Source organism: Drepanopeziza brunnea, assembly GCF_022702325.1.
Source record: "Drepanopeziza brunnea f. sp. 'multigermtubi' strain 214-2 chromosome Unknown ctg3, whole genome shotgun sequence".
Lineage (NCBI taxonomy): Eukaryota > Fungi > Ascomycota > Leotiomycetes > Helotiales > Drepanopezizaceae > Drepanopeziza > Drepanopeziza brunnea.
Window position 1 is genome coordinate 947100 of NW_027094066.1, and position 22195 is coordinate 969294.

At 50.7% G+C, this 22195-nt stretch overlaps 6 protein-coding genes across 6 annotated transcripts; 3 read left to right on the plus strand and 3 right to left on the minus strand.

Annotated features, from left to right (window-relative positions):
* Positions 1-1014: 1014 nt before the first annotated feature.
* On the plus strand, positions 1015-2861 carry L3040_002439 (uncharacterized protein; the record flags this gene model as incomplete). Its single annotated transcript, XM_007289658.2, has 2 exons — positions 1015-2319; positions 2367-2861. 2 exons carry the CDS (start codon positions 1015-1017, stop codon positions 2859-2861), a joined length of 1800 nt encoding a protein of 599 aa, XP_007289720.2.
* A 1054-nt stretch (positions 2862-3915) lies between these two features.
* On the minus strand, positions 3916-8109 carry L3040_002440 (uncharacterized protein; the record flags this gene model as incomplete). The annotated part of the gene is made up of 4 exons (XM_007289657.2): positions 3916-4362; positions 4416-4754; positions 4810-7813; positions 7868-8109. The coding sequence occupies 4 exons, from the start codon at positions 8107-8109 to the stop codon at positions 3916-3918; spliced, it is 4032 nt and encodes a 1343-aa protein (XP_007289719.2).
* A 79-nt stretch (positions 8110-8188) lies between these two features.
* Positions 8189-12689, plus strand: L3040_002441 (uncharacterized protein; the record flags this gene model as incomplete). The annotated part of the gene is made up of 10 exons (XM_007289656.2): positions 8189-8216; positions 8604-8644; positions 8696-8886; positions 8949-9399; positions 9450-9629; positions 9807-10105; positions 10157-10207; positions 10307-10526; positions 10615-10816; positions 10954-12689. 10 exons carry the CDS (start codon positions 8189-8191, stop codon positions 12687-12689), a joined length of 3399 nt encoding a protein of 1132 aa, XP_007289718.2.
* Positions 12690-13562: 873 nt separating this feature from the next.
* On the minus strand, positions 13563-14688 carry L3040_002442 (uncharacterized protein; the record flags this gene model as incomplete). The annotated part of the gene is made up of 3 exons (XM_007289654.2): positions 13563-13661; positions 13757-13831; positions 13888-14688. The coding sequence occupies 3 exons, from the start codon at positions 14686-14688 to the stop codon at positions 13563-13565; spliced, it is 975 nt and encodes a 324-aa protein (XP_007289716.1).
* Positions 14689-15658: 970 nt separating this feature from the next.
* On the plus strand, positions 15659-16244 carry L3040_002443 (uncharacterized protein; the record flags this gene model as incomplete). The annotated part of the gene is made up of 2 exons (XM_007289653.2): positions 15659-15782; positions 15847-16244. 2 exons carry the CDS (start codon positions 15659-15661, stop codon positions 16242-16244), a joined length of 522 nt encoding a protein of 173 aa, XP_007289715.1.
* Positions 16245-16484: 240 nt separating this feature from the next.
* L3040_002444 (uncharacterized protein) lies at positions 16485-17555 on the minus strand (the record flags this gene model as incomplete). The annotated part of the gene is made up of 1 exon (XM_007289652.2): positions 16485-17555. The coding sequence occupies one exon, from the start codon at positions 17553-17555 to the stop codon at positions 16485-16487; it is 1071 nt and encodes a 356-aa protein (XP_007289714.1).
* Between the last annotated feature and the right edge of the window lie 4640 nt (positions 17556-22195).

Consider the following 22195-nt stretch of genomic DNA (forward strand, 5'->3'; position numbering starts at 1 on the left):
GAATTGAATTGAATCGATTCCAATTGAATTGAATGGAATGGAATGGATTGGATAGGATTGAATGGGATCGGATTATTACTCGGCCGGACCCGTAACCCCCATCATTCAACTGCCACGATCTTGCTAATACAGCACTTGGGCAGTCTCACGCAGGACTGTAATCCTGAAGCCTCGATCTGGAAACCATCTCGTTCATCGTGACCCAAGCCACCGTAGCGCGCAGCACAGATCGCTGAAGCAGAGTAAAAACCGCGGATCAAAACAGACGCTCACAAAGGATGTTTGTTACCCCATATTTGACGAAGTATCGTCATTGCTCACGCTAACCGACGCAGCTACCCAACCTACTTCTACTATTACCTATCACCACCCTATCGACCCAGAGCTGCAACCCCCGACCCTTACCAACGATACAACCACCACTTCTTGCACGACAAGCAGAGACAGAAGAAGCAGAAGAAGCAGAAGACGAGGAAGCAGAAGAATAATCACCACAAGAAAAACTTCAAGCAAGACAAAGGAGAAGAAAAGCAAGAGAGAAGACGGGGAAAAAGACGTCGCAGACCCGACTATCTCAAGATCGACGCTCACCATCATCTGGCACTCCCGATCTACCCATTTGCCTAGGCATATAGCAGGCAGGCAGACAGCAGGCCGATAGACCAGTTGACAGACAGGCACAATCCCACAACCCCACATCTCCGAACTTGACGACGCAATCAGCCGGGCGACAACGAACCAAGAAACCTACAAACCTACAAACCTACAAACCTACAAACCTACAAACCTACAAACCCACAAACCTACAAACCAACGAATCCTCCCTCCCTCATCGCACCTCCCCCCAAGTCTCCTCGAGACAGCACCAGGCAAGCCACCAAAGTGGCAGGAAGCGGAAGTAAACAGCGGAGGGCCTCCGGGGGTGGCTTCCTCAATAAGATGTTTGGAAGCAGTGGCTCTCCTCCAAAAGAAGGCGTTCCAGCGCCCCAGGCAGAGAACGTCGTTCCCATCACCATGGCCACCCCAAAGACCCCCAAGACCCCGAATACCCCGAAAGCCGCGGAGGACAGTGGGACGGGCGAGAAGCGCAGTGGTAACGGCAGCCCTCCCGGCCGTCAAGCTGCAGATACAGGCGCCACGGTCGAGAAGAAGCGTCGGAGTAGTGGAGTGGGAGGAAAGGCCAGCTCGCTGTTAGCCAGCGCCAAGAACACTCTACACTTCGATAAGAGCCCAAACTCGGCTGGATTCCTGAAGGCCGCCGAAGTCACTTCTCAGACCCCTCTTCAGAAGCTCGGAAAGCAAGATCCAGCACTCAGTGTTCCCCAGGGCCAGCACAACAACTCGGCCGGCGAGTCTCTTCCAGGTCCGAAATCCACCTTCACGGTAGGCGTTTGGGAGGACAAGAATAAGAAATGCCGTCGCACTATGGAGGACACGCATGCGTTCCTGTACAATTTCTTACATACCCCGGCTCCCGCTCTGGGACCAGAGACTTCGAGCATCAAGTCAAAGTCAAACGAGGAGCTGGCACCCGGCGAGTCGACACCTACTCTTAGTCCCTCGGTCTCGTCCCCGGAGATGATGGAGACTGACAATGGCTATTTTGCTATCTTTGACGGTCATGCCGGTAGCTTTGCAGCTGATTGGTGCGGTAAGAAGCTCCATATCATTCTGGAGGAGACGATACGCAAAAACCCGAATACTCCCATCCCCGAGCTTCTCGACCAGACCTTCACAATCGTTGATGCTCAGCTGGAAAAGCTCCCCCTCAAGAACAGTGGCTGTACCGCTGTCACGGCTGTCCTTCGCTGGGAAGACCGGATACCAAACTCTCAGTCCGCTACCGGATCGTCAGCCATCGCACCTGCAACCGCTGCCGAAGTTCGTGCTCAAAATGACGCTTCCAAGGGCGACGACAAGTCTGGGGACAGTGCGGTAGACATGAGCAAATCAGCAACTCACGTGACCGCCAGTGCCTCAGCTCCAAACAGCGAAGCAACACATGCGAGACTCCGAACAACCGCGTCTCGTCAGCGAGTTCTCTACACTGCGAATGTTGGTGATGCCCGGATTATTCTCTGCAGAAACGGCAAGGCTCTGCGATTGTCGTATGATCACAAGGGCAGTGACGAGAATGAAGGAAAGCGGGTTGCCAATGCCGGAGGTCTGATCTTAAACAACCGTGTCAATGGTGTTCTGGCTGTTACTCGTGCCCTGGGAGATTCGTACATGAAAGATCTCGTGACTGGTCACCCCTATACCACGGAAACCGTTATTCAACCTGATCTCGATGAGTTCATCATTCTTGCGTGCGACGGGGTAAGTACTCCTTCCGCCCGTGGAAGTTCACTGTTAACGGGACACAGTTGTGGGACGTCTGCTCCGATCAAGAGGCTGTAGACCTTATTCGCAACCAACAAGATCCCGTTGCTGCGGCTAAACAGCTCGTCGACCACGCCCTCGCTCGCTTTAGCACCGACAATCTCTCTTGCATGGTCGTCCGCCTCAACAAATCTGCCCTCATGACGACTACCAAGGAACCTTCGTCTGCGATCGGCGTCGAAGGTGATCCAAACTCAATCGCAGGCAAGATTTCCGAGTCGGAAAAGATCGTTGGTGATGCGAAGAGGAAGGCACTAGAGGAAGGTGTTCCCGGCGTTGGAGTAAGCGGTAGCAATAGCGGCAAAGGTCACGACCCAGTTCCAATCCCCGATGAAGATGCTCGAAAAACCATGGAGAAGGTCGTTGAGGAGGAGCCCAGTCTAGTCGAAGGCGGTGCTCCAGAGCTGAATCTGCGCGCTGAGGCTGTGAGTGACGAGACGGTGAAGAACTTGAAGTTGCCAGAAGGAGCTCTGAAGTGAGAGGTGGGATCTGCATTGTTCGGAGCATTTGGTATGGGTTATGCTATGATTATGAAAATTTCTGGTATCACACGCGCACACGAATCGTGAGCAGATGGACGACTCTCTTTTTTTCTCAGCGACTGGATCATTTCGGAACGGGCGGGATAAGGTCCGGATTTGCGTTAAAGCGTGGTCAGGTTGCGATGCTACTATTATGAACAAGGGGATGAACGGAGGGATGCGATATCGACGGGTGCGAGGGATGGGCCAGAGGAGAACGAATACATACATGCAGCTTTTTGTAGTTATGTATTAAGATCAAAATGGGAGTCCGTCAAACGCGGGTGGGCACCGTGCGTGGACTTGCGAGTGATGTTGTGATGTTGTGAGGTGATCAGACATAGTCGAGCGCCCGGCAAAAATTCGAGTCGTGGCTTGAATGAAGCGAGCCCCTGAAAAACATTGCACGCGGGGAGTAAATCGGCTTTTCCAACGGAAAACTCGATTCCGACGACAGCTTGGCTGCCATGTGGTCGCAGCCTCTCTGCTCTCTTTTCCTCAGATAGTGGCGGACTCCTGTATCTCACATCGTTGAGATGTCTGATTTGCATAGATTCTCATCTTTAAACCAGAAAAGAAAGGCGTTGCATTTTGCATCCAGCCATCACACGATGTCCTTAGAGTGTGCCTTTGGATGTGTGCCTCTGAATAAATGACACTGGGGTTGGTTAATGGCGCATTCTACTAATGATAATCTCAATCAAAAAGACTACACATTGTTTTATTCACATGGATATCTTATTTTCTTTTGGTGTCTACCGATCTAGTAAGCACAAAGCCCCTGGTGTAAACTCGCAAACTATGCAATGGACCGTAAGCATACGTTGGCAAATAACCCCCCTCCCTCTGCCCTCAAGCACATCACCCGCAAAATTCATGATTGCTCGGTCTATTCATATCGCTGCATGCATCATTCATATCATCATAAACAAAGATCTCTCAACCGAGATCCAGTAGCCACTCCGACATATCACCCAGGAGCGAGGTGTAAGAAGGGAGATTTTCTGACCTCTCAATAAACAGAATCCGTGCCCTCCTCGCGCATAGACTTCAAAATGGGCTCGTAGAGTTTCTCGACCCACTCCCAGTATGTACGCCAGATCTGATGCTGCCCAAGATTGGCACCGATACCGGTGCTGGCGCCGGGGATCGAAGCCTGGAGGATTGCTGAGACACGCAGACAGCTCTTAATGGCTTCATCTTGCTTCTCTATCTCTTGTCTAACGGCGTTGTCCTTGAGCTTGATGGAGATAACGGTCCGGAAATTAGTCGCGATGGAGTCTAGGCGGTGGCCTGTCTCTTCGGGGTCGAGGACGATGAGCTTAGCGAGCATGAGGTTGCAGAGGGAGCGGATGTCGTGCTCGTCTAGAATACCAGCGATTATTCGATCGTAGAAGTCGACAGTCTTGAGGCGAGTGAAGGCAGTCTCCATGAGAGAGTACAGGGTCTCGTAGGCGCTCTGTTTGAATAGTTAGTACATGATCTTTGTAGGGTTGTGAGAAGTCAGTTTACCTTTCGAACTTCAAGACCATCGTCAATCTTGTGCTTGAACGGACCCATGGCTACTTCTCGAATCAAGGCTTGGTTGATGAACGTCTCATTCAAGACAAGTGGCAAGAGGACACTGAGATTTGGGATGATCAAACCAGGCTTATTGTGGGCGGCCGAGTTGAGTGTGGTAAGAGCCAGACGACGATTTTCTAACTCCTTGTCGTGAAGCATGATATTGAGCATGTCAACGAGGACAGATTTGAGGACAGTGTCGAAAGTCTCGTCACTCTCTGGCAAAGTGTATCTAATGGCTTGAATCGCCACTGCCCGGATCAAGGGATTGTTGTCGTTGAGGTATTTCTATGTTGTGTTAGCGATCAACTCCATACCTCGAAAAAAGAAATCGGAATTCTACCTTCAAATCGGGCATGTAGATCTTCGGGTCAATAATAGCAACTCGTCCAATGCACTCTGCTCCGACAGCCTTGTTGTCCTCAGATTGAGATGCCTGCAGCAAACGGTCCCAGATCGACTTGGTATAACTGCTGATATCCACCAAGCTACTGTTAGCCTGTTGGAGGATTTCCTTGATTGAATGCAACACTAAATACTGAGTGCTTTGACCTTTATCCATCAGGGACAATATCTCAGGCAGATACACGGCGACATTGCCCGCGCCTGCACGTCCGAGAGCAACCGCAGCGGCCAGAGGAACCTTGTCGGACGCAGTGGAGAACTGTGCCGTGAAGGTAGATGGCTTAAGAGGAGACTCTGTTCCCATACGTAGTCCAGCTTCACCGAGTACAGCTAGGGCCAAGCATCGCCGAGAATCGTCAGAATTCGGGTTGACTGCCTCGCTTAAGAAGTTTTCAATATTGACGCCAATTGCAGGGCCACCGTATACGAGAAGTGTACCGATCACCTTTCCAATAATTACTGGGTCGCCATTGACGCTGACATTGAGCAGGAGCCTACTCATCAATTTCTGACCGACGCCCGTTTGGCCGATGTTCTTGACGAGTGTTAACACAGCGCCGAGGACTGATCCACCGAGAGAGGTAATCAAAAGATTACACAGCTCAACATTTAGCTGGTCAGTAACAACGAGCTCCGGATTCTCATTGACCAGATACGAGATAACTATAAGTGCAGGGCCGAGGAGGTGGAGATCTACAGTTGTGAGCAGAGGTACAAGGGCGCTCATCAGACCTTCAATGGTAGAAGCATCGAGTGCGCCCTTAGTAGCTGGGGAAACAATCAAATTCTTCAGAGCCGCAAGACTGGCACCTCTGAGGGATCTATTGGCCTTTCGAAGCTGAGCAGAAAGGTCGAGCGATACCTCTCTGATCCACTTCGGTTGTAACTGACCCTTGTCACTCGTCAAGGCGGCAATAGTGTCGATGGCACGTACAGCAGCAAGCCGGGTGGTCTCGTTCTTTAGCCGGTCGTTCAGGAGGTCCAATGCGGCGGTTCTATCAGCAGCTGAGAGCAATGATGAGCCTTCCTTGCTGGCTGTACGTGCAACGAGGATTCCGAGAGTTTGGATTGCGCGCTGTCGAACTTCCAAATCCGCGTCGCTGGCAGAAGCACGATTGAGGATAACATTGAAGAGTTGTTGGAGGTCCGACTGCTGTTCCTGATTCACCGAACCCGATCGTGGAGGGGTAAGCGCCTTGACTAATTCCTCGACAGTGCCAATGGCTTCGCCGGAGATTTTGTAGTACTTGTCGTTGGCGGCTGATACAACACCGGGCACGATATTTGGCAGGTAGGGCTGTAGCACACTTGAAGAGTGTGTAGATGCAATATCACCTATCAGATGAAGGGCGGCAACTCGCAGGGTATTCGCCGTAGCTGAGGAAGCACCCCCACTGTTAATGACAGATCCGGTAGAGCCTGAAGTTGTCATCACAGCATCAATCAAAGGATCTACAATTTGGCCAAAATACTCGGATAAACCACCATTCTGGACCAAGACAACATCGTCCAATAGCTTGATCAATGCTTGTTTGGTCGGAATGGAATTACCTTTCAGGAGCTTCGTCGTAGCCTTGACCAAGGCCGGACTCAGCTTCGCTAGGTCTGCTCTAGGACCGGAGGCCGGAACAGGTTCAATAGTAGGTGATACAAGGCCAGCTGAGACTTCCTTCTTGTCGGGATGCATAGAGCTGCTCTCTCTCCTACGCTTCCGACCCTGTGGGGGATGATTGAGATAGTCCTCCGAGTCAGCTGAGAGTGTGATCAGAGAGCCTTCTCCAGTCTTCTGAATGAGAGATGCAAGGGTTGCAATGACCTCCAGACGGACATTTTCTTCTCGCTCGCTGAATCTTTGCACCAAGCCTGGGGCGACCTGAGCGTACAAGGTACCATCTTCCAGCAAATCACCACTACCTCTAGTGGAGATGAGGGTGTGCAGAGCTTTCGCGGCACATCGTCGGACCTTCCAGCTAGTGTCGTCATCGTCGTCGTCAAATCCAACTTCAGCCTCAAACTCGTCATCTTCATCAAAGCCATCCATGTCGTCTTCCTGAGTACCACCCATCTCTTCATCGTCATCATCATCATTGTAGTTTGGATCGTAACTGAGGAATCGAATGAGTGCAGCAATGGTCTCCTCGGTGTAGGCACGCATCTCACTTCCACAGGAAGCAAGGAATCCGTCTAACGCCACAAGAGCAGCCTCGCGAACATCGTCGGTCTCCGGATCAGGCTCGCCATCCTCAGCCGAGTTTTCGATCTGATCGTTGAGTTCCTGCTCACTTAGAGCAGCAAGGACGAACGGAGAAAGAGTTCTGAGATAGGGACCAAATCTTGATGGGATTGATCGTGCCATAGATCCTAGGATTGTGATGTAGAGACGTCTCTCCACCATTGTAATGTGAGGATTGCGAAGGCGCTCAATCAATAGAGAGAGGAATCTACTCAGCCCAGAATCTGAAAGATAAATGGCCAAGATAGATACCGCTACTACTGTTCTCTTCTTGACGACGGAGCTTGCTCGTCCTTTTTCCAAGATGGAAACAAGCAGTGCCTGGAGTGCTTCCACTTCGGACTGCTGTAACATAGGGCCGAAGCATCTCACAACCTCAATTAATACATCGACTGCTTCTGGGTCTATTTCTTTTTCGAGATCTAGCATGCCGCGTGGTGGGGCAGGAAGCACGACGGCTCTATATGAATTGATGACAACTCGGCCGAGAAGTCTGGGGATCAGGACTCTGCTGATTGCTAAATACGCCTCGGCAACCTCTTTCGTCGGGGCGACACCGCTGATCGGTCTAGGTAGCGTAGTAACGACGGTTCGAAGGGCCATGGAAGGTACCGAGTTATCGACCGAGTTCTGAATGCTGAGGTTGGAAAGCTTTTCGATCAGCGGAGGCAGGATGCTGGCCGGGATCTTGGTGACCAGAGGGCCAAGACTTTGAATTGTTAGCTTTGATCATTTCCCAAGTACAACATCGAGAGATTCCAACCATTTAATTGCCAGATTCTGCACCTCGCCATTCTGATCATCCAACGTCTTGATGACACCGTCCACGGCTCGAGCAGCAGTGTTGTAATCATGGTGTAGGAAATCCGGCTTGCCAGCAGAGAGAACCTGGAACAGATCATTCAACGACATGAATCTGTAGTCTGGGTCGGCATCGTGGAGCTTCGGTAGTAATTGAGCCACGGTCTGGGAGGTAGGATTCGGGGGGATCGTAGTCGACGCCATGGTGGAGACGATCTGGGTTTCCGAGAGTCAGAGTGCGCAAAGGGTGCAGAAAGAAGTTCAAGGTATCGAGACTGCGACCATGAGAGTCTGGTCGAGGTCGAAAGAAGGTGCGTGAATGTAAGAGGTCTTCTGTCAACGATGGTGAGCTCGTGGAGCTCTCTGCCCAGAACATAAGGGAGGTGACTGAGGTGATGCCGGCGGCGGTGACTTGGGAAGGGGGCACAATATACCTGTCAGAGAAGCTTACGGATCCTACGCGTATGTTCGTGCAGCGATGGAGGCAAGGGATTTTTGTTGTAGTTGTTGGGAAGAGAAACTCTCCTCCCAAACGTTAAGATCGAGTTGTTGATTTACCCCACCAAGAGCTCGGGCTACCCTTCTTCTAGAAGTAGCTCCAATAGAAGAATATATGGCCTCAGGCATCATACGGATCAAACTTCATCCGGACCGTTGAGTTCTCCACAGCTCATCCTGGGCGGCTCATTGATTTCCAGCCATCTCCATTTCCCCAAAGCCTTCCCACTCAATTGCGCTCGTATGTACCTGCCATGACCTCGAGTTGAAGTCTTACACTAATCGCATCTAGCTAATTAATCGCTGGACTTTATTGTTCAGCCATCCCGAAGCAATGGCATTTTCAAGATTCGCTGCCCTGCGTTCCAGCATCCGAGCTGCCCGACCAACTGCCGCAAGGCCTCAGCTGTTCCGTCAAGTCGTTCGACGTGGATACGCCAGTGGTAGCCATGAGCCTGCAAAGGCCAGTGGTGATGCTCTCTGGTATGGAATTCTACAGTATCAGTTCATCATTCTTTTCCATGTCCTAACACGACTCCGTTTAGGGCCGCCACAGCTGTGGCTGTAACTATTCCGTCCTGTTGGTGGATCCTGTCCAAAGCTCCGGATGCTTCTCACGGTCACGGCGGTCACGGTGGTGAGCACGGAGAGGTGCATGGAGAGGAGCACAAGGAGGAGGCCGAGGAGGAGTCGAAGGACGAGGAGGAAGCCGAAGACAAAGCCGAGAAGTCTGAGGACAAGCCCGAGGAGAAACCCGACGAAGCAGAGGCAAAGTCTGATGACAGTGGCAAGTCCGAGGAGTCGGACAGTGACGATGACAAGGAGGAGTCTAATACTCCTGAAACCTCCGATGATGAAGGCGAGGAGAAATTTTCTGCCGATGGCAAGAACACGAAAACTATTGTTCCTGATGCTAAGGGTGGTAACAAAAAGAGACTAGAGAGCAACAAGGGTATCAAAGCTGGGGAGACTGACTCGGAGGATTCGTCTGACAAGGTATGGAGAACAGAAATTGGTATGGACAAAAGCTGACATTGTATTGGCAGGCTGCTGCATCTAAGCCTGTTGGAGACAAGAACTCTCAAACGAGCAAGCAGGAGGGTCTTACCAACACGGATACAAAGCACAGCACTGATATCACCAATGACCCAACCAAGTCCAAGAAGGGAGAGGGTGCGCCCGACACAGCCAAAGTCAAGGGAACGGTGGACCCCAACCGCCCACAAGTATGAAGCTCTGCCCGAGTTCATTAGAAGAAAATTTCATTATATTTTCGTCATGGTCGGACTCTCTCAGCAAGGCCTCTCCTAGGAGGTAACGCTATGCTGACCACATTTAACCTGAGAATGAATAGATGTCTTGACATCTGCCTTGGTCACGGGAGGCTATGTTGATGGACACAGACCATGCTTATTGGCGACCTCATAATTGTACACTTAATGTATCCAACGTCACAGATCTGCACATTCAATAAAAAGTTGATTTTCAAAAGCTTGCGTCGTCGGGTTGAGCGCAGTCGGGGCTTTCCTTTCGCATTTGCAATTTCCGCGCCGTCCATTAGGACGAGGCAAGAGCGCCTGGTGTCCATATTACGAAGATCTTCTGCATTCGATCTCTTGTCCTCTCTCCATCGGTTTTCAGTATCGATCATCATTTCAACAACCATCAGTATCACAGCATTACTTAAGTCGCTTTTCGCATCGCAAGTACCCTGTTTCTCTGGTTTAATGGTGTGAATACTGACTGCTGGCAGACTTTCTGAAATCAATGCTTCTGCACCGGTTGAACCTACATCGCATGCTGCGTAAGTCTCCTCACCCCTCGACCAGCATGCTCATGGATGGGATCCCCATGCGGATTGTACTGTCTCCCGCAGATGTGACATGATTCTAATTTCCAACAGTGTAGCCATGGCAGCCTCTCAAAAAAAGGTCCCATTCCACCGAGACAGCCATCCAACCCCAAGAGGTTCAATTAGTCAACCCACCCCAAGATCCGCAATTACTCTGGCTCAGCAGAGGCAAGAATACTCTGCCTCCTACGCAGAACTGCCCAGTTCAGTTAGCAATCTACCCACCACACCGGGCAATGGAGACAAGCCGTATAACGGCTGGATGAGCCGGGTCAGTACATCTGCTTTGGGATCTTACAAGCGAGCCTCCACCATGGTTACTTCTGTCCTGAACACATACTGATCTGTCTTTCACCTAGTTTGGCGTCGAACCACAGGGAGATTTCGGCACTTGCTTCTTGGGCTTCTGGATACCTTGTGTTCTCTTCGGGAAGACCCATTGGCGACTCAAGCGGGTCAGTCGTGGACAAGACGCCTCAGATGCTGCTTGGAACCCGAGTTATGGCTTCAATAGGCTTTGTTTGGCATGTGGAGTAGCCGCCTTGGCTCCGCCGCTCGGCTGTAAGTAGTGATGTCCTGTGCATTTTACCCGTGGAGCTCTGGCAGTCTGGAAAGGCTCGACTTTGACCGCATCGCCTACCTTCCGGGGCAACTACCCGCTCCCCAGCCCGAATCTTGCTAACTAATCGCTACTCCAGGCATTCTAACTGGTATTCAACGCTCCGAGATCCGTGGTACCTATGGCATCAATGGGAACTGTGCATCTGATGTCGTACTGGGCATATTTTGTACTGTGTGCACCCAAATCCAGAATGATCGCGAGGTTCGAGCCCGAGAAGGAGATACAAGAATGAGATACAATGGGAAATTTTTGAAACAGGACCTTGTTAAGGTGGAACCCAGACCATCCGCACCAATGGAGTATTTACCAGGTCGCTGGGAGCCTCCTTTCTGTGAGCCGCAGCCTCCAACCCAATCCACAGGGCATACTCTTGTTCACACGGAAAAGCCTGCCAAGCTGCAGAAGCATGAACACCGCGAAGAGTCGAGTCCCGACCGTCTTCAAAATGAGATAGACGAGAAACAGTGTCCACCACTTGGTCAACTGGAGCCAAGGCCAGAATCGGATAGTTACCACATGCAGACTACACCAACAATCGTTGTCACTGAGCATCAGGATTCCAAGCCCCAGGCCGAGATTTTGGGCAAAATTTCTAGCAGCGAGGAGCCATCGTCCCAGCAGCAGACTTCTCCGTCATCCAAGGGACACTCGGTTGTCACTCCACATCACACGCTTTCAGAATTTGTCACTGGCGAGGATTCCATGCAGACGAAGGCTACCTCATCTGGCCCTGCTCAAGATCGGATCGCAGAAGGCGAGACCGTCCGCCCCAAGTACCCATTAGCCCAGATGGTCAATCAACATCGTCTATCCGAATGTGAGGCCATTCCAGTGTCGAAGTATCTGCACGATTTCCCCGATCATCCCGTGGATAAAGCTGTTATTGAAAAATCTGAGAAAGAGAGCAAGCAATCCCATGATCACGAGCTTGAAGAATGCATTCAAAGTCTTCCATCCGAACTTTTCCAGGCGAAGACCGCTCGTACTGTCCAGCATACTTTGGCTGACTGCTCCGATGATGAGACGACGCTCATATCGCCTGCCGCATCTATCGATACTTTCCAACACGCTTTGGCGGATCGCTCCAATGATGAAGTGACACCAAGTGCCTCGCCTATTAGTTATCGTAGTGTCAGCAACAATCTCGAAAGCACCAGAAAAAAACTACGTGGTTCGGGAGAGCACCGTCTAGTCTCTTGCCCGACGCCGCCTGTGCTGTCTCATCAAAAGGTAGAGACTGCTCGTATCAACGCCAGTGATGACAGAGAAGCAACCCAACGACCGTCCAAGAAGCTTGATCACAGCAAGAGTCAAGAACAGCTCCGTGCCAATCAAGCTGGCGCCACGGACGTTGTCAGCAGCGCAAGCAGCGGCACGAATTCTCAAACGAGTACCGAAGATGCTCCCCAAGCTGACGGTGGCACGGCGATCCGGAGACACAAGAGACGTCACAAGCCTAGCCGAAGGCCGAAGGCCAAATTCCCTCTCAGCGCTACTGACGGGAATCAACACGGCCCATCAGAATCTGCTCAAAACTCGCTCGAGAAGGTCCTCGCAGCTAACGGTGGCAAAAGAGAGAAGCCTCAGAGAGGTAGTAAACAGGCGAGCAACAATAGTCAGGATAACGTGGACGAAGAAACCAACTCGGCTGCTGCGACTATGGGCGAGACTTCTGGTCAGAATTACAATGCTCTTCGCAGTGAAGAGGAGCCTAGAAGTCCTGGTGCTTCCCCAGGCAGTGTCACCGGGTTCTGGGGCAAGATAACAGGAGGCTCAGGAAAGGCCAAGGTGGAGGAGCCACTGTCAAATTGATGGCTAGGGGCAATGGTTGATGGCCGAAGGGGTGGATAATGGGTACCAAGTGGCCCCAGACCATGATACAGAATGTGTTGTTATGGGTGATGGTAGGACTATTGCCAGTCCGTCCTGTCGTTTCTGCATACGGACGCCGATAAAGTAATCGAGTGGCTGCCACTTGTAGCCAGTCCCTCTTTCAAAATGGAAATCATCAAGTCAGGATCAGAATCAAGACTTGCACTCGAAGAATGTGAAGATGAAGAATTTTTTTCATTCAAAGGACCGCAAGTATTTCTCAATCGTGCCACGAACGCCGTATCTCGGTTTGTTTTGACCACCGAAGATATATCAGATCCGTCCCACCCTTTCCCATGCATCCTTGCCTCTAAAAGTATTACTCCGTGGTCCCGCAAGCCAGCATTTCATTTGAGGATCAAAAAAAAAGTTGATTGAATGGAGGTGAGAGGAGGGAGAGTCATGAGCGTGGGAAATGGGTGCGAGTGAAGAAAATGCAAGTTTCTTCGCGGGGAAGGGAGGGGGTTGGGGGGTATGCACAACATGCGGCCCCTGTCTCTCTCTCTCTCTCTCTCTCTCTCCCTCTCTCTCTCTATCTCTCTTCAAGCGGCGACGGCATCCCCGCTTGATTGCTTTGCTCGTTTGTAAAGGTTAGTTGGTTGTCGTGTGTCTTTTGCGTGTTTGGTCAGAAGTGTGGATGTGCGGTTGGATTTTCGGTTGCATAAAATCGTTGGTCCGGCCCAGCTCAGCTCATGATAGAGCTTGATCGGGTTTTGGGAACTCGTGTAGATCATTCATTGGTCATGTGGGCGTTGAGGTTTGGGGGATTTGGCGTGTAGAAGCAGGAGGAGCAGGAGGTTGAGGTTGAGGGTATCAGACGGCTTGGTAGAGGAGGAGGGGTTCGCCAACGTTCTCGATTTCGGGAATTGTGCATTTCAGATCGAAGGCTTTAGAGAGCACTATTTTGAAGATCTAGTGAGGGATGTTAGGAAAATTCTTGACTTGGTAATATGGTGTGAGGGGATTTTGGTGGAGTAAGAGTTCAGAGTCCGGGGTGGAAACTGTACCTTTTGCACGTTTATACTGTGACTGGTGCTGCTGAAGATTAGGCTTGCTCGCATTGCTTTTGCAAATCTACGGGCCTGTGAGAGCACTGGTCAGTACTTGTATATGACATGGGGAAAGGGAGTGGAAATACCTGATTCGAGATCTCTTCCTGGTCCTCTCTGGGAAAGTTGACGAAGTGGTCATATTTCGTGCCAACGAGAAACGGGATGGCCGTCTTGTTGAACCCTCGCCCTTGTCGGTACCACTCCTTGATGCTATTCAGAGTGCTCTTCCTTGTCAAGTCGAACATGAAGAGGATAGCCACGGCGTCATTGCACACCAACGGTAGCATATTGACGAACTCCCTCTGCCCTCCCAGATCCCAAATCGAGAAGGTAATCTCGGTGTTGCGTATCGATATCGTCTTCTCCATGAAGTTGACTCCCAGGGTCTGGATGTAGTCCTCGTCCCAGCTGCCCTCCACGTATTTCACCATGAGCGACGTCTTGCCAATCTGCGCATCGCCCACCATGCCGACCTTGATGACCACGCTGTTCTTGTTCCTGCTCTGATCCGTCGATGCACCACGGGCGTTCTGGTCTGCGTACGAGGCTTGCATGTTGCTGTAGCCGCCGCCGTTGCCAGAGAGGCCCGAGTTGGGGCGTGAGATGGAGGGCGCGAAGGATGTTGGTGGCGTGGGATACCTGCCGTTGCCGGTCGGATCCACATCTGGCGTGGGCGGACCCGAGTAGTTCTGATGTGAGGAAGGGAAGTCGGCGGATTGAGATTGGATGTGTCGTCGTGTTGGGGTGTGAGCTTCTTCGGTGCCGCCCATTGCGTCGTCCTGGCCCTCTGCCCGCTGGTCGTAGGCTGCCTCTGCCTCTGCCTCCATGCTGTCTACGGCGTCGTGGAATTGTGATGGGGAGTCCGCAGAGAGTGTCGAGGAATCCATGAACACGGAATTACCTGAAAGTTGGGTGCAATTGCAGTAGCAGTTGCAGTAGCAGTTGCAGTTGCAGTTGCAGTTGCAGTTGCGGTTGCAGGGACGGGGTTGGGTTACGGTGAGATGAGGCGAGGCGAGGCAAGGCAGGGCAAGGCAAGGCGGGCTGAAAGTGAAGACTGTACTATCCGAGTTCGAGTTGAGGGATAGCTACATGCCTTCGTGCTATGTAGGAGTGTAGGTCGAGCACGATTTGGTCTGCTGGTCTGGGTCTGGTCTGGGTCTGGTCTGGTCTGGTCTGGTCTGGTCTGGTGTGAATTGGGTGTATATGCAGGCACCGATCCCAAGGTCCACGCGCGTACGTACGGTCGGGTATGTAGGTACGGAGTAGGTAAGTCCAGGATACGATGAGGTTATTCGCAGACCTGGTTGGTGTTCGGTAGACAGACGAGAGACCCCCTTGGATGGCGTCTCTTCGCGCCTTGCGGTTCCTGGCGCTTCAACCACCGAGATCTGCTGCGAGCAGGTATATAGATATATATATATATATATATCTCTCTATATGTATATGTAAGGAGTTGTATCTTTGCTTCTTCCCTTCTTTCCTTCTTCCTGCAGCGCATAACCCTGGGCACGGGGAGCCGGCTCGGGAATTGGGCGACAAGACGATTGATTAAGTCTAGTATTTGCTGTTCAATATCAATATCAACAGTCAGAGTTTATTTCCGACTTGACACCACATGTCGCGTTTAGTGGGTCGCTTAAATGAGAGAGACTGTGAGCAGACCGCCCTTCCTTGCGCTGACCCCTCGTCTTACTTGTAACTCCGGAGGTTGGGCTCTTGTGCGCATTTCTGATCGTGGTGCCGGCAAGCAAAATTTCCCAATCCTTCTTTTGCCTTTTGCAGGTCGGGAAAAATACGTTGTACTTGAACGAACCAACAGTAGGGCATCAACAGCCTGCCTCACATCACCCGCACGCCATGGCATCAATCGCACGATCCCTCCGGCCCGTGGCCTCGCGATTCTCCGTCGGCTCTTGCAGAAGCGCGGCGCCTTGCAAGGCCTCGCAATTCCAAAGGCGAGCCTTCTCTGCGTCGCCGATTGGTAAGGGAAATCTACTCCGTCTTTGATCTGATACAGGATGAGCATGTCACTGATTGCCAGATAGCCCAGGTCAAGAAATACACCAAGGACCATGAATGGGTCGAGCTGTCCGAGGATGGCAAGACGGGAGTCATTGGTATCTCCGACTACGCGGCGCATGCTCTCGGTGACGTGGTTTACGTCGAGCTCCCAACCACGCCCATGGAGGTCGCAGCAGGAGACTCCATCGGCGCAGTCGAGTCCGTGAAGTCGGCTTCAGATATCAACGCACCCATCAGCTGCACCATCACCGCCGTCAACGACCTGCTGGAGGAGAAGCCAGGGACGATCAACAAGGGGCCAGAGGACGATTCTTCTTCGGGGGGATGGATTGCCAAGGTAGAGGTGGGGGAGCTTGGAGCGCAGGATCTGAAAAACCTAATGACTGCGAAGGAATACAAGGAGTTCACGGAGGAAGCCTAGGCGATTGGGCTACCTATACGGAGGTAGGTACAATAGACGTTGCACTTCAACAGTGAACGGCGTTGGGAAGGAACCTATGGACGCTTCGTGGAATTTGGATGGAGAAGATGGTGAAGAACATGGGCACTTTTCCCATGCCACGAGACGCCGGCGACCCAGCAAGGTATTCTATGTTTTGTACATAAGCCCATCATAGAGGCAACGTCTTTGCTCCAGCTGTCTCCTACCACATCGCTCATACTATGCTCCTCCAGCCTCTTTGATAATCGGGCGATTGAGGTTGATTCTCTCCAAAATCTTGCCAGCTCCCTTCTCGACCAGCTCTTGCGCCAGCTTCCAGCCGAATTCATCGGCCTCCTGCTCATTCAGAATCTCTCCTAGCCGCTCAGCAGCCACACTCTCCGTTCCGTCCAGACTCACCACAACAGACTTGATCAGCAGCTTGCCCTTCTCAATCCATGTCGTCTCAACGCCGATGGGCACACTGCATCCGCCCTCCAGCGTCCTCATCAGACTCCGCTCCGCAATACCAGCCAGCGTAGAATCCTGGTTGGACAAGCACTTCAGAACCTCCATCGTCTTCTCATCCCCTTCTCTGACCTCAATCGCAAGCGCACCTTGCCCAACCGCATGCAGCATCCCCCCACCCGGCGTATTCGAGTCCAAGTACTGCGTGATGATATCCGTCCAACCCATCCTAACAACGCCCGCCACAGCCAGAATCAAGCACGAGTACTCCGAATCGTCCGCATTCAGCTTCCCCAACCGCGTCCCCAAATTTCCTCTCACATCCTTGAACTTCAGATGCGGGTAAGCCTTCTTCACCTGCGCGCTCCTGCGCACACTACTCGTGCCGACGACCGCTCCCTCGGGCAAATCCGCCAGCGTCTTGAACGCCAACCCCTTCTTCATAATCACACAATCTCTGGGGTCCTCCCTCTCCATAATGCACCCGATCTTGCACTTGTTGGGCAGCTGCGTCGGCATGTCCTTCAGGCAGTGCACGACGAAGTCCAGCCGCCCATCTAGCAATTGCGCCTCGAGCTCATGCGTCCACAGGCTCTTCGCGCCGAAGTCGTGCAGCGGCGTGACCTGGTTCTTGTCGCCCATGGTGCTCATGGCGTGGATCTCGAAGGGCTGGTCGGGGTGTGCCTTCTGCAGGGCGGCGAGCACCATCTCGGCCTGGATGACTGCCAGCGCGGACTTGCGGGTGCCGAGGTGGAGGGTTTGGAGGGAGCGCTTCTCGGTGTTGATGGTTGGGTCCAGCGCGCTGCGAGACGATGTCGATGGGAGCTGCTCGTGGGTGGCCATGTTTGCGGTGTGCTTTTTTTGGGGGGGGGAGGAGGTTGAGGTTGATGGACTGAGCCGTTGATGGAGGGGCTGGTTTTTGTTTTGGATGTCCACCATGGTGGGATGGTGGGGTTATGACATTGCATCAGACTCGGTAAAAGGAGGGGCCAAAACCCACTTACTATAGTACTGTCCGTATACGTAGTAAGTAACAACGAGTACTTATATATGATTGAAGATGCAATTAATTGTTATAACCAAGCTGCTAAGAATACAGCTTGCCATCATTCATACTTCTGAAGGAAAACGAGCATATTTCAAAATCCAAGTCGGGGATGGAAAAGTCTCCAGAGCTCCAAGCTAAGAGATCAGATATGAGTAGCTATCCAAGCTTTCGTCTACCAAACCCCTCCTCGCCATCCCAAGTTTGTAGAGAACATGGCTAATATTATCAAAAGCGTCGCTGGGTCGAGAAGATTTAGGCTTTCCTAGGATTTTCTGGAAATGCTCGCTTGCACGTCCAATTTCCTTTTATCGTACAAGCTCGGCTATTTGCAGACCCGCGGTGAGTTGTGTCTGGCAAGGTAGAGGCCCAGTATTACCTGTTGACCTGGATGGGCTAAAAAGCCTTCCGAAGTGCCTAGGAAGACGTCAGTAGTGGCTATGCTATGAGTGCTGAGTTTTGAGTTTACGTGACGATAGGTCCGATCAAAATTCACTGTCAACTTCGGGATATTGTCTGCTCACGACTTACAAGCGTGATTTTCTTTTCGAGCGGACGGACTGCAAGACGAACGATAGTTAAATGTGAACGTAACACCTGAGCACTTCGCAAAAATCCAGTCAATTCTCAGATGATCCTTATCATCGCGACCAAGTACCGCCTCGGCTACGACTCTTCGATCGTCGAGTCGTTCCTAGACACGGTAAGGATATAAATGTTTGTGAAATTATACTGATCCGCAGCTAGCAGCCACACAGCAGAATCTTTCGTCCCACTCAGATTCACATGACGCCGAATTAATGACCATAAAAAACAACAAGAGGCCTCAAAACTACTCTCGCGCGAGAGAAAGAATGCAGAGAGTGATGCCTCCATACACCACACCACCCACCCAAGACCTCAACCACGAACTCCTCGACTGGATCGCCAACCTTTCCACCCGCGACAAGATCCCTGGTATATATCCCGACCACAAGTATAGTATGGAACATTGCTCTTTTCACTAGGGTAGTCATTCACCTTCTCCTAGGCGACTTCACGTTTACACGCCAAGACTTTCTGCGGTGCGGCGAGATCGATTTACTGCTGCATCTTTTGCTGTGCGATGACCCGGGTGTGGTGTGATATGAGAAGAGAATCATCAAGAGCGAAGAAGATAATATCGAAGACGAATAAAAACCAGAAAATCACTGCGTAAGAATCCTCTCTCTCAGTCTAACCGGCTCTTAGTATCCTTTACCGGAAAATATACAGAGTACAAGTCAATACTGTATCCAGGGGAAAATACTGAAATGCAATGCAAGCTCGGCCTGCTGATCACTTTTGCGTAAGAAAAAAACTGTCTGCTTTAGAGCACCAAAGATAGTGTCGGGTTTTCTCGATTGATGAAGCTACGGTCGAGTGGTCACGAGGCTTCGACGCGAGGGTTGTAAGTAAGCGAGGGGTTGTTGATGTTGACGAGACGCCGTCGCTTGTGACTTGGCACAGAATAGGGGCTACAAATCAACGTACATGTGCATTGCAAGCACCTTCTTTCTCTATTAACGGATACCCTAATTTTCGACTTCCTGCCTTTGAATAGCAGCTTTCATTACCATTCCGATAAATCTTCAGGTCCTGCTTTACATCCAGCGTGGTGGTTGATCTTGTAGGATTCCCCTCCAACAACGATAACAACCATAGCAGCATACAGCTCCCCGAATTCCAGCGTGTCGAATTTTTTACAAACGATCGAATTTTGGTTTTTTTTCCCGTTTCGGAGAAATTTTCGATGGAAGCGTCAGATCGCGATGACTTATTAACATTGAACTCGTAAGAGACGGCGGAGCCAGGGTATTGGAAGAGAGCGCTCCGCTTCAACCTTTCAGCTATTCGTCAAGCACCTAACCTCCTTGCAAAAAGCAACATCCTCACCTCCAAATTGGTGGGATTGCGACTGCATGAAGAGATGCTCCTAAACATCTGTCTAACTGGCACATCTAGCGCTTCTCATGTATTGCGCTCAAGTCGTGCGATCCCAAATGGCCCAAATGTCTCCATATCAGAAAGTTGGCTGGCGTAGCTGCTGCTGCTGTTACTCCAAGATCTTGCTTGTTCTTCCTCAAATTCTCAGCTGTATAATCAACATTTTTTGGGGACGAAGTACAACGAGCAGCGCTCTTTCGATATCGACGCCCGTGGATCTGTGAACACGAATTAGATACTTCTTATACCGTAACGACTTTTCAATTATCTCAGCCGTCTTCACATATATAATATATGTCTACTACAACCTTGATACATCTCATTCGGGTCGTCGAGGACTACATCTACGTTATAGATTTCGTGGGTCAACAAAAAACTGGCAAGCTCAGGCCAGGCCATCATAATTTCGAACGAAAAAGAAATGCCTTTCTATTTAGATATAGATTGCAAAAGCAGCTTCGTCCGCTTGGGTTTGGAAAATACACTATTCTTCAAACTTCCGAATGAGATTTGGGATGCCGTCTTCTCATATGGACTAGAGCGAACGGACTTCTAAGCCTCAGTTACACGGACAAATTCTTTAGCAGGGCCATGGAGCCATCGCTCTATTCGAAGTTTAGGTGGATTGGTGATCCCACGTATCGTATCAGGAATCCTAACCCTACCCCTCCCAAGTAAGTCATAAAATCTCGTTAATTTGTTTATTCAATCTTGTAACGGTAGGAATTTTGAAAGCCAAGATATTCGGATCTTGAAAAAAACGAGACAGCGAGAAAATGGTCAGCCCGGACCTGAAATTTTGCAAGGTTACAGAACCCGTATTCACTTCTCCGCTCGATACTGGAGAAGCCCCAGCGTGCGGGCTATGTGAAGGAAGTTAGGATGGTGGTCCCGTCACCTAATTTGGGTTATATTTATAAGTTGAATCTCTTCGTGATAGACCCTGTGTAGCCAGCCATTCGAAGAACTTATTGGGATTGCTGGACTAGTATAGCATTGAAGATCTAGTACAATCTCTCATATCTACAGTCAAAGTTGAAAGAGAACGACATACTTACTCACAAATCTCTCTCTGCAGTGGGATGTTATTCAAGTACGGGAGTATAGGCTCAATCATCATAAATTCGTAACTTGCAAGAAAAAAATCGGTTCTCTACCACCCGAGCTGAGACCCTACTGGACCGATGGCTTTCACAAAGGAAAAGTGGGCGTCGCGGTCGGACTTCTCCTATTTCATCTCAAAGCTCTGACGTCCATCGAAGTTCGGGTACGAGACTGTTCCACGATTGGAAGTCCCGTCTTCGAGGCATTGAGTAGTTATGTGCAGCTTGATCGTCCACAGGAGAGATTTCCGAAACTCAAAGCAGCCGAGGTCTCCTTCGATCAGGCTCAAAACTTCGAGCCTGTCGGAGAGATTGGTGTGCCTTGGGGGCGAGACCCCTGGGACACGAGCGTAATTGTTCCAGCTTTTCTCAGATCTAATATATATATATATATATATATATACATGTTTATTGAGTATATATTGAGATTAGCTGCATCCTACCAGCTCGTAAAGTTGCAGAGTTCGTCAAACTGACTTGGAATCTTCAGGTCTCTATCAGTAGCAGCACGCTATCTAATATCAAACTGGCACGAAATTCCGAGCCTTACTACATCTCTGAAGAAACCGACGCTCGAATTTGGAACCGTAAACGAGCACCATCTGTCGACTCTTCCCAGCTCCACACCACATCTCGAAGAACTCAGCCGTCATCTTGCCTACACAGAGGACCTTCCAGAATTGATAGAACCTCAAACTTACCCGGTCAGCGCGAGTCGACAAAGTTCAAGGGACTCTCAAGCACTTGGCGATCTGACTTGATATCCTTTACATGATTGAGAACCCACGATGGGATATAAAGCAGCAATTCGATAATCTCTAGTCATCTCAGCAGACTCAAACATCTGGATACTTCGATAATCTTCAGGGGAAGGATATATGGCAAGAATCAGAAGCTGGCAAGGCAGCCAGGCCTTCGAATATGGAGAAGTAGATTGATTACCTGGGGACCTCGTGACTGATGGATTAGAGTGAATAGGGCTCGGAGATGCGCATCCGACCTATAACCATCAGTGGCTGGCAGAGACAGCGAGAGCCTTGCAATTTTACTCCAGAAGGCATCCAGTCGTCCAGATGATTCGGTGTTGAGGGGGACGGACTATGAGCCTTTTGCCGCGACGTACTAGGAGCCAGGAGACGGGCAATATAACAGCTTTCTCCGAATTTACCCCGAAGTATAGCATACAGTCCATCTTATCCAATTCATATATCTGCTGGGTTCGTTCTTGACCATACGTGAGGAACTGCCATGATTGATTCTCTCGTTGGACTCGGTGCTGAATCCTTCGGTAGGTCCTCGGATATCTCCTAGCCAGTGAAGAGATCTAACCTCTTTAATACAGATAGATCATAACACCAATAGATGCCTCT